This window comes from Hypanus sabinus, chromosome 4 (assembly GCF_030144855.1).
Source record: "Hypanus sabinus isolate sHypSab1 chromosome 4, sHypSab1.hap1, whole genome shotgun sequence".
Classification (NCBI taxonomy): Eukaryota; Metazoa; Chordata; class Chondrichthyes; order Myliobatiformes; family Dasyatidae; genus Hypanus; species Hypanus sabinus.
The window spans coordinates 190865920-190877715 of NC_082709.1; the positions used below are offsets into that span (position 1 = coordinate 190865920).

Sequence of the window (11796 nt, forward strand, 5' to 3'; positions counted from 1 at the left end):
GTGGAATTCTTTTTCTTTGCAACCATCCATGAAAACAGAGGAGTGTCCCAAAGAATGAATGACAGTTAAATGTTGGAACCCCCAAAGCCCCCCACCCACACACAAGCAGCAAAGCAATGATTCCCCCCTCCCCAACAACCACAAAGAAAATAACGGCACCCACCACTGAGCACTCAAGTGTGCAGCAAAGACGCAGACTTGCAGTACCCCAAAGACTACTCGTTCACCCGGTATTCGACATATTGCAGGCTCTCTCTTTCTCTCTCTAATAAAGGAGAAAGAGATGTCTCTGTTTCACAGCGAGAGGGGAGACATAACAAACAACTTGCCAATTTGTGGTTTTAAAAGTCTGTTGTGTCACTTTTTCTGAGCTCTGTGCCCAAAGATCTCGGGTGTTTGGGCACACAGCCAGAGATCTTCCATCTCCCATGACACACCGATTTCCGGTCCGTTTGTCCCCAGAGCCACAAGATCCCGGAACTCCAAAAGTGAGCTAATCTCTTAGGCCACATCTTTGACATATCAAATAATGGCCAGTCATCAGACCCCAAGAGCAGGTCCCATTTCTGCAAGGAACCAAAATCAGCATGTAACTCCAGGTCAGAGTCATCAAAATAACGCTGAAAGGGAAAAATAGAGATATTAAAGATGGAAATAGAGTTGTTTCTGAAGATGCAAGCAAAGGAGTCGCCGTTAGGTGCCATTGTCTCCTCCTAAACTCCTCGTACAACTCCAGTTAATGAGATCATTGTCTCCTCCTAAACTCCTCGTACAACTCCAGTTAATAAGATCGTTGTCTCCTCCTAAACTCCTCGTACAACTCCAGTTAATGAAATCATGGATTGTTGATCATCTGTATCAGCAATGCTTCCGTGCTCCAGAAAATGGAGACTCAAAAAAGCGTTTGATCGGGTCGAATGGAAATATTCATTTAATGTTTTAGAGAAATTTGGTTTTGGTGTTAATTTTAATAATTGGATTAGAATGATATATAAAACTCCTATCACTACTGTTATTACCAATAACTGTAGATCCCCTTTTTTTCAGCTTTCACGGTGGACAAGGCAAGGTTGTCCAGTGAGCCCTTTGTTATTTAACTTAGTATTAGAACCTCTTGCTATTGCTCTCTGTGAAATTGAAGATATTCATGGGATTCTTGTGAATGAGACCATTCATAAGATTTTTCTGTACGCTGACGACTTACTAGTTTATATTTCTAATCCCAAGGAATCTAGCCCTGCCTTGCTAAAATTATTTAATGAATTTGGAGATTTTTCAGGCCAATTTGGGTAGACCTGGAGCTGAAAGCTGTGAAACAGTTTTATTTAACCTTGTTATTTGGAGCTGCCTTACCTGTACAATTAGCTAAAGTTGCTAAGTTAAATTTAAAGCCTGTGATTAAGCATTCTTTACAAATTTGGCTCCAGTTTTGTAATTTTTTTAACCTTAAAAATTTAAACTTCTTAGTTTAATTTATCGAAATTACTTTTTTAAAGCCTTCACTGAGTGATCCAATTTTTTTACTTTGGAAGAATAAAGGCATTAATTCTTTCTTGGATTTATTTAAAGAAGATAGACTGATGTCTTTTGAGCAATTAATTGATAAATATTCACTTTCATACTCAACTTTTTACAATACCTTCAAGTTAGATATTATTACAAGTATGAACCCTTTGATGAAGGGTTCCACTGGAAGAATTTATAATTTACTATTACAATGGGATAAGCGTCCTTTATTTAAGATTAAACAAGATTGGGAAAAGGAACTTAATTTGATATTTGTGGTGGAGGACTGGATGCGGATTCTGAAGTTGGTTAACTCTTCTTCAATCTGCGCTAGTCATTCACTGATTCAATTCAAAATTGCACACTGTTACTACTTGATGAAGGAGAGATTGTCTAAAATATTTCCTAATGTTGAAAGTTATTGTGATAGATGTAAAACTGAGACAGCTACCTTGGCACATATGTTTTGCTCTTGTTCTATATTGGAACAGTTCTGGAAGTCAGTTTTTTCTACAATTTCTAAAGCACTAAATATTAATTTACAACCTAACAAATTAACTGTGCTTTCTGGAATAATTACTCAAAATATCCACGGTTTCCTTTGTCTGACCAACACGTTATTTCATTTGTCATATTGACAGCTAGGAGGGCCATTCTGTTGAAGAGGAAGGATGCGTCAGCTCCCATGTTGTCACAATGGTTCTCTCAAATGATGCTATCTCTTAGTTTGGAGAAAATTAGAAGTCGAACCTTTGAACCTATGTTTGATTTTGAGATAAGATGGGGTTCATATGCTTCCTATTATCATTTGAGTTAATTGATAGATTTCCTTCATGATCTAATTGTAAATTTTTGTATTTTTTTTTGCTGGTGGTTTGATGTTTATCTTTTTTTAGAAGCTTTTTGTATGACGCATGGCTCGGAGGTTGAACACCCAATGGGATTTTTTTCATTTTCTTTTCCTTTAGTAGGGTTTTTTTTCTTCTTTTTGTCACAAAAAAGTTTTCAATCTTTTAATGTGAATGTCTTTTTTTTTCTTTGAAGCATTGTAAGCAATGTTTACTTTGATGTACTCTTGTTAATTTTGGATTGATAATAAAAAGGTTTGAAAAGAAAGAAAGAAAGTGGACACCCCACAACTCTCGCTCAGAGTCTCCACTTGCTGGCTGAAGAATCTTATTATTCTCAGTCCTAAATGGTTGACCTTTTGAGTCTGTGTTTCCTGACTCCTGACATCCTAGTGAGGGGAAGCACCCTTCAACTATTCTGCTAAGCCAGAGATCACCATTTGCTAGAAACCTCCAAATGCCTGTCAGTCCCTGGAACCCTGTGACTGTACTGAGATCACTGTTCATTCCTCTAAATTCATCAGCAAAGGCCCCATCTGATTAAGCTCTCTTATGGCAAATGCTGCTTCACCAGGGACCCATGTCATGTCTCTTCTTGTGCCCTCAAACTTTGTAAAAGTTTGAAATGCGGAAGGCCTCCCCAGTACAACAGATTGAGGTCCTGACCCTCACAAACGACCAGTGGACAGAGGTGGTGCTGCCCCTCATCCAAGGCCCAGTGGAAAGAGAAAGGCCCTGATCCTCACCCAAGGCTTGGCAGACAGTGCAAAGCCCTGACCCTTGCCCAAGACTGGTGGACAGTGCAAGACCCTGACCTGCACCAAAGGCCTGGCGGACATAGCAAGGCCCCGACCACCAGCCAAGGCCCGGCGGACAAAGCGCGACCCTGATCCTCACCCAAGGTCTGATGAAAAGAGCAAGCGCTTGACCCTTACCTTGGGTCCAATGGTCTGATTTCATTGATTCTCACCCAATACTAATAGCTGTTTATTGATGACACATTCCTCTGCTCAGCTTTTCCCACAGATTGAAGATTCCATGGTGCAACCACTGCGAGATTCACGGAATCACTACGAAGAGCTAAAGCAAATCGATGACACTTTGAATGAGGTAATACATGGGAAAACCTCCTTTGGCATCTTTTCCTTACTCATTTGTCTCATCACACTGAACCGGTACGGTGGTCGTGTCTCATCACACTGAACCGGTACGGTGAATGTGCCTCATGACACTGAACCAGTATGATGGTCTTGTCCCATCACCCTGAACCGGTACTGTGGTCGTGTCTCATCACAATGAAATGGTACGGTGGTCATACCTCATCACCCTGAACCGGTATGATGGTCTTGTATCATCACACTGAACCGGTACACTGATTGTGTCTCATCACACTGAACCAGTACGGTGGTTTTGTTTCATCACACTGAACCGGTATGATGGACTTGTCCCTTCACACTGAACCAGTACGGTGGTCGTGTCTCATCACATTGAACCAGTACAGTGGACGTGCCACATGACACTGAATCGGTACAGTGGTCGTGTCTCATTGCAGTGAACCGGGTCTTGTCTCATCACACTGAACCAGTACGGTGGTCGTGTCTCATCACACTGAACCGGTACAGTGGACGTGCCTCATGACACTGAACCGGTACGGTGGTCGTGTCCCATCACATTGAACCGGTACGGTGGTCTTGTCTCATCACACTGAACCAGTACGGTGGTCGTGTCTCATCACATTGAACCGGTACGGTGGTCTTGTCCCTTCACACTGAACCGGTACGGTGGTCGTGTCTCATCACACTGAACCGGTACAGTGGTCTTGTCTCATCACACTGAACCAGTACGGTGGTCGTGTCTCATCACACTGAACCGATACGGTGGTCTTGTCCCATCACATTGAACCGGTACGGTGGTCATGTCTCATCACATTGAACTCATACGGTGGACATGCCACGTGACACTGAACCGGTACGGTGGTCTTGTCTCATCGCAGTGAACCAGGTCTTGTCTCATCACATTGAACCGGTACGGTGAATGTGCCTCATGACACTGAACCAGTATGATGGTCTTGTCCCATCACCCTGAACTGGTATGGTGGTATTGTATCATCACACTGAAACGGTACACTGATTGTGTCTCATCACACTGAACCGGCACGGTGGTCTTGTCTGATCGCAGTAAACCGGTACGCTGGTCACGTCTCATCACATTGAACTGGTACGGTGGTGTTGTCTCATCACACTGAACCAGTACAGTGGACGTGCCACATGACACTGAATCGGTACAGTGGTCGTGTCTCATCACACTGAACCAGTACGGTGGTCGTGTCTCATCACAATGAAATGGTACGGTGGTCATACCTCATCACCCTGAACTGGTATGATGGTCTTGTCTCATCACACTGAACCAGTACGGTGGTCGTGTCTCATCACATTGAACTCATACGGTGGACATGCCACGTGACACTGAACCGGTACGGTGGTCTTGTCTCATTGCAGTGAACCGGGTCTTGTCTCATCACATTGAACCGGTACGGTGGTCTTGTCTCATTGCAGTGAACCGGGTCTTGTCTCATCACATTGAACCGGTACGGTGGTCGTGTCTCATCACATTGAACTCATACGGTGGACATGCCACGTGACACTGAACCGGTACGGTGGTCTTGTCTCATTGCAGTGAACCGGGTCTTGTCCCATCACATTGAACCAGGTCGTGTCTCATCACACTGAACCAGTATGGTGGTCTTGTCTCATCACACTGAACCAGTACGGTGGTCGTGTCTCATCACACTGAACCGGTACAGTGGTCGTGTCTCATCACACTGAACCGGTACAGTGGACGTGCCTCATGACACTGAACCAGTACGGTGGTCTTGTCTCATCACACTGAACCAGTACGGTGGTCTTGTCTCATCACACTGAACCAGTACGGTGGTGTTGTCTCATCACACTGAACCAGTACGGTGGTGTTGTCTCATCACACTGAACCAGTAGATTAGTCGTGTCTCATCACACTGAACCGGTACGTTGGTCTTGTCTCATCACACTAAACTGGTACGGTGGTCTTGTCCCATCACATTGAACCAGGTCGTGTCTCATCACACTGAACCAGTACGTTGGTCTTGTCTCATCACACTGAACCAGTACGTTGCTCTTGTCTCATCACACTGAACCAGTACGGTGGTCGTGTCTCATCACATTGAACCAGTACGTTGGTCTTGTCTCATCACACTAAACTGGTACGGTGGTCTTGTCCCATCACATTGAACCAGGTCGTGTCTCATCACACTGAACCAGTAGATTGGTCGTGTCTCATCACACTGAACCGGGTCTTGTCTCATCACACTGAACCGGTACGGTGGTTGTGTCTCATCACACTGAACCAGTACGGTGGTCTTGTCTGATCGCAGTAAACTGGTACGCTGGTCATGTCTCATCACATTGAACCGGTACGGTGGTCGTGTCTCATTGCAGTGAACCGGGTCTTGTCTCATCACACTGAACCGCTACGGTGGTCTTGTCTCATCACACTGAACCAGTACGGTGGTCTTGTCTGATCGCAGTAAACTGGTATGCTGGTCATGTCTCATCACATTGAACCGGTACGGTGGTCGTGTCTCATTGCAGTGAACCGGGTCTTGTCTCATCACACTGAACCGCTACGGTGGTCTTGTCTCATCACACTGAACCAGTACGGTGGTGTTGTCTCATCACACTGAACCAGTACGGTGGTGTTGTCTCATCACACTGAACCAGTAGATTAGTCGTGTCTCATCACACTGAACCGGTACGTTGGTCTTGTCTCATCACACTAAACTGGTACGGTGGTCTTGTCCCATCACATTGAACCAGGTCGTGTCTCATCACACTGAACCAGTACGTTGGTCTTGTCTCATCACACTGAACCAGTACGTTGGTCTTGTCCCTTCACACTGAACCGGTACGGTGGTGTTGTCTCATCACACTAAACTGGTACGGTGGTCTTGTCCCATCACACTGAACCAGTACGGTGGTGTTGTCTCATCACACTAAACTGGTACGGTGGTCTTGTCCCATCACACTGAACCGGTACGTTGGTCTTGTCCCTTCACACTGAACCGGGACATTGGTCTTGTCTCATCACACTGAACCGGGACATTGGTCTTGTCTCAGCACACTGAACTGGTACGTTGGTCTTGTCCCTTCACACTGAACCGGTACGTTGGTCTTGTCCCTTCACACTGAACCGGTACGGTGGTCTTGTCCCTTCACACTGAACCGGTATGGTGGTCTTGTCTCATCACCCTGAACAAGTACGATTGCCACTAAGAAACAATATGAGTCAGCTGCACCTTTCCTCATTTCCTGTCACGCCACTGTTGAACTTGAACACACACAAAGTCATCAGTCGCCTATAAACGCAGTGACACCCTCGTGCCAGGGATCAATGGTTGGCCTCGTGTGGCTGGCGGGAAGTGCCATTGCTACTGGCCTGGAGCACGGCGCTGCCTCTAAACCTGTTCAGTACACTGAATGTTCGTGGGGAACCCGGTGCTAAAATATTCACAGACGATCTAATTTGGGCTCAGGGTTCCGTAAGTATCAGAGCAGCTACCATGCTGCAATCTACTGAAACAAACTTTTGTCAGCCGATAGATCCTACAAGAGGGCTGGGTGTGCACCCTGTCGCACTCCTCGCTCGGTGGGTCACTCTCTCTGAACTGCAATCGCCGCGGCCCCGGCACGGGGACCTCTGGCCCTGACCTTGTCCTCTCACCCACCCACGACCAGCCACACCTAGCCAAGGCGTCTGGCGGCGGGCAGGAAGCTGGAGTTCCAGCCCGGAGGCTGTCTAATGAGTCAATGAAGCCCTCAAAACTGCTTCAGCACCCTGAGACCAAGCACCCTGCACTTAAAGACAAACCTGTTGAGTTTTTTGAGTGAAAAAAATGTGAGCAAGTGGGCCAGAAGCTAAGTGCCGAGAGACACGAAAAATAAATTGCGGAATAGACTGGACATAAGGAACCTACTTCGAGTATGGCTGTATTCCGGTCGTGTTTAACCCCCGCCCCCATCCCCCTGTCGGCCGGTCCGCAAGAATATTGTCAATATTAAACTGGACCGTGGTGCGAAAAAGGGTGGGTACCCCTGGTGTTTACACATTATTTCTACTTCCGAGTTGCGGGGTTTTATTTCCGGTCTTTTCTGACCCAGTGGGCATGTGTGTAACTAATCGATCTGGGATTGATCTCGCCTTTCACTAAGGCTGAGGTAGGGGATCTTGGGCTTAAGAAGGTTGGTGGCCACTAGCATACAACAACTGTTACCCAGGTGGTTCACCAGTCACATCGTTATGGGAGTGTAGTAAACCATGTATATATCTGTCTGGACATGCCCCTCTGCTGACTGCTTCTATGGCCCTTCCCACAGACCCCAGGATAAAGGTGATTGTGTCACTGCCCCTCCCACAGTCCAGGGCAATCATCCGACATGAATATGCTCCGTTTTACTGCCAATAAAAGCCTTTCAGTATTTACTCTACTTCCAGTCTTTTGGAGTTATTGATGGTGCATCAGGGAAAGTGGAAAACAGAAAGCCAATGTTGAAAAAACTCACATGAAATCTCGGCTAGAGTTTACCAGACAGCATGAGGGAGACTCTGAGGTCAGCTGGAACAAGGTTCTATGGTCTGATGAAACCAAAATTGACGTTTTTGGCCGTCAGACTATATGCTATGTTTGGCATAAGCTAAACGCCGCACATCATCAAAAACATACCATCCCTACCCTGAAGCATGGTGGTGACTGCATCATGCTATGGGTATGTTTCACTACAGAAGGCCCTGGAAGGCTTATGAAGGTAGAGGGTAAAATGAATGCAGCAAAATACAGGGAAATCTTTGTCTGCAAGTGGACTGCAACTTGGAAGAAGACTTGTTTTCCAGCAAGACAATGACTCCAAGAATAAAGCCAAAGCTACACAGGAATGGCTTAAAAAACAACAGTTAATGTGCTGATGTGGCCAAGTCAGAGTCCAGACCTCACTCCAATTGAGAATTTGTGGCTGAACTTGAAAAAGTTTGTTCACTCACGACCCCCAGGCAATCTGACAGAGCTTGAGCAGTTTTGTAAAGAAGAATGGGGGAAAATTTGCAGTGTCCAGATGTGCAAAGCTGGTAGAGACCTATCCACACAGACTCAAGGCTGTAGTAGCTGCCAAAGGTGCATCTACTAAATACTGACTTGAAGGGAGTAAATACTTATGCAATTAATTATTTTGTGTTTTATATTTGTAATTAATTTAGATTACTTTGTAGAGATCTGTTTTCACTTTGACATGTAAGAGTCTTTTTCTGTTGATCAGTGTCAAAAAAGCCAAATTAAATCCACTGTGTTTCAATGGTGTAAAACAATATACCACAAAAACTTCCAATGGGAGCGTGGGTTGAATACTTTTTATAGTTTTTATAGGCACTGTATATTTATATTATATAGCTAAATTAAATAAGTAGTGCAAAATTTTTTTAAAAATAACAAAAATTGAGGTAGTGTTCTTGGGTTCAATATTCATTCAGAAATCGGATGGCAGAGGGGAAGAAGCTGTTCCTGAATCATTAAATGTGTGCCTTTAGGCGCCTGTATCTTCTTCCTGATGGTAGCAATAAGAAGAGGGTATTTCCTGAGTCATGGGGATCCTTCGTGATGGATGCCACCTTTTTGAGGCATCGCTCCTTGAAGATATACTGGATACCATGGAGGCTAGTGCCCATGATGGGGATGACTAAGTTTATAAATCTCTGCAACTTATTTTGATCCTGTGCAGTAGCTATGTGCACCCACCCCCATACCAGACAGTGTTGCAGCCAGATTGAATGCTCTTCATGGGACATCTATAGAAATTTGCGAGTACCTTTGGTGACATGTCAAATCTCCTCAAACTCCTAATGAACTGTAACTGCTGTCATACCTTCTTTGTAGCCGCATCGATATGTTGGGTCCAGGATAGATCCTCAGAGATTTTGACACCCAGGAACTTGAAATTGTCACCCTTTCCACTTTTGATCCCTCTATGAGTGTGTGTTTCCTTGTCTTAACTTTTTGAAGGCAACAATCCATTCTTTAGTCTTACTGATCTTGAGTACAAAATTGTTGCTGCAACACCACTCAACTAGTTGATATTATCACACTCCTGTACTTCCTCTCATCACCACCTGAAATTCTGCCAACAATACTTGTGTCGTCAAGCTGCAAAACCTGGACTTCTGTACCTCCCTCGGCAACTAATGCGATCCTCAACTTCCTAGCCAGAAGACTACTGCCTGTGGGGATAGAAAATAACATTTCCACCTTGCTGACAATCAACACTGGTGCACCTCAGGGATGTGTGCTTCACCCTCTGCTCTACTCTCTCTACACCCATGGCCCATGACTGGCCGCACGAAGAGTCAATGAGATCACATCTGCCGTAGACCTATTGTAGCAATAGGCCATTGCCCTGGGTCTAGGTTGTTGTTGAGACAGGAGTTGATTCCAGCCATAATCAACCTCTCAAAGCATTTCATCACCATAGATGTGAGCACCACTGGAAGATGGTCATTATGGCAGCTCACCCTGGTCTTCTTGAGCATCGGTATGATTGTTGCCATTTTGAAGCAGGATTGAAACCATTTGGTTTGGCAAAGGTTATCAGAACCCTAATTGGTACTGAATCAGGGCCTGTTGATTTGTGAGGGCTTACCCTCTTGAAAAAATGTCTGACAACTGCCTCTGAGGCAGAGGTTGCAGGGTCACCAGGTGCTACAGAGATCCTCATAGCTGTAGTTTCATTCTTCTTTTCCAAGTCTGTTTAGAAAGCATGAAGCATATCTGGGAGTGAAACATCACCGTCATTTATGATTTTAACTTTCACTTTGTATGAAATAACTTCACAGGGAGTGGTTCAGTCATGGGGAGGGTTATGGATGGATAATTCATTGAAAGTGGTGTTAGAGGTAAACAGGGTGGTGAAGGCAGCACTGGACATGTTGGCCTTCATCAATCAAACTATTGAGTAATGAAGTTAGGATGTTATCTTGCATTGGACATCACACTGGTGAAGCTACACTTGGAATGTTGTGTTGTGTTTTAGTTACCCTGTTCTAGGAGGGACATCATTGAACTGGAAGATTTCTGAAAATGTTGCCTGGACTTGAGGCCTGAGTTATAAGGAGATGTTAAACAGGTTATAACTGACCATCTCCCTCTCTCTGCCTGGTCACCTTTTCTATGTTCAGCTTCCTTTCCTTCTCAGTGTTCTCTCACTTCCCTGTGACTTAAAGTGTGTGTTACTTCAAGCACTGTTTTCTAACTTTCCTCAGCTCTGATGAGTTATCATTCAGCTCTTTTAACATGGGTCCTTTCTCCTCAGTTGAATATTTTCAGCATTTTTTGTTCTTGTTGCAAATATCCAGCAGGTTATGTTTTTCATTGATCTTGTCAACATCTGTCCAATAATCATGTCAACATCTATTGGCCAAGTACATGAATGAGTGTTGCAACCCAGATAAATCCCACAGGATTTTACAACCCAGATTAATCCTGAATTGTTTAATTTTCAGGTGCAAAAGAAGAAAAATGAATCCTTAACCCTAGGAAATAAAAAGAAGTGAAATTGCTCTTGAGGTGAGTAGGAAGCTGGGAATTAAACCAGGTTTTTCATTAGCACAAGGATTAATTCCCTTCAATACTCAGTAGTTCTGATGTAAGGTCACCAGTGATTCAATGCAGGAACAAGCCCTTTGGCTCGTGATGACCATACAACCAGCAAGAATCTATTTACGTTCATTGCAGTACCAGCATTTGGTCCATAACCAATTTTCCTATCAGACTCAATCCCCTGCCTTCTCCCTGGATTCCTCCATTCCCGATCAATCATGAATCTATCAACCTCTACCTTAAGCATACTTAAAGGCTTGGCCTCCGCAGCTGCCTGTGGCAAATAATTCCACAGATCCACCACTCTTTGGTGAAAGAAATTCCTCCTCATCTGCGTTCCAAAAGCCCCTCTATTCTGAGGCTGTGTTCTCTTGTCTTAGACAATCCCACCATAGGAAACATCCTCTCCTTATCCACTCCATCAAGGCTTTTCACCATTTGATAGGTTTCAATGAGGTCACCCCTTATTGTCCTGAATACTAGTGAATACAGGCCCAGAGCCATCAAATTCTCTTCAAATGGCAAGCCATTGAATCTTGGAATCATTTTCGTGAACCTCTTTTGAACCCTCTCCAATTTCAGAATGTATTTTCTAAGATAAAGGGCCCAAAACTGTTCACAATATTCCAAGTGAGGCCTCAATAGTGCTTTATGAAGTCTCAATGTTATATCCTTGCTTTTATATTCTAGCATTCTTGAAAAATGAATGCTTAACATTGTATCTGTCTTTCTTACCACAGACTCTACCTGCAAATTAACTGCAAAAGGTCT

At 44.4% G+C, this 11796-nt stretch overlaps 1 protein-coding gene across 2 annotated transcripts in view; it reads left to right on the forward strand.

Moving 5' to 3' along the window:
- pde9aa (phosphodiesterase 9aa) overlaps positions 1 to 10979 on the forward strand; it is a 207900-nt gene extending 196921 nt beyond the window's left edge. For both annotated transcript variants that reach the window (XM_059966237.1, XM_059966238.1), the window contains 2 exons: positions 3369 to 3464; positions 10929 to 10979. In XM_059966237.1, the coding sequence (XP_059822220.1) occupies positions 3369 to 3464; positions 10929 to 10979 (147 nt within the window). The remainder of the gene's footprint in view (positions 1 to 3368; positions 3465 to 10928) is intronic.
- The last annotated feature ends 817 nt before the right edge of the window (positions 10980 to 11796 follow it).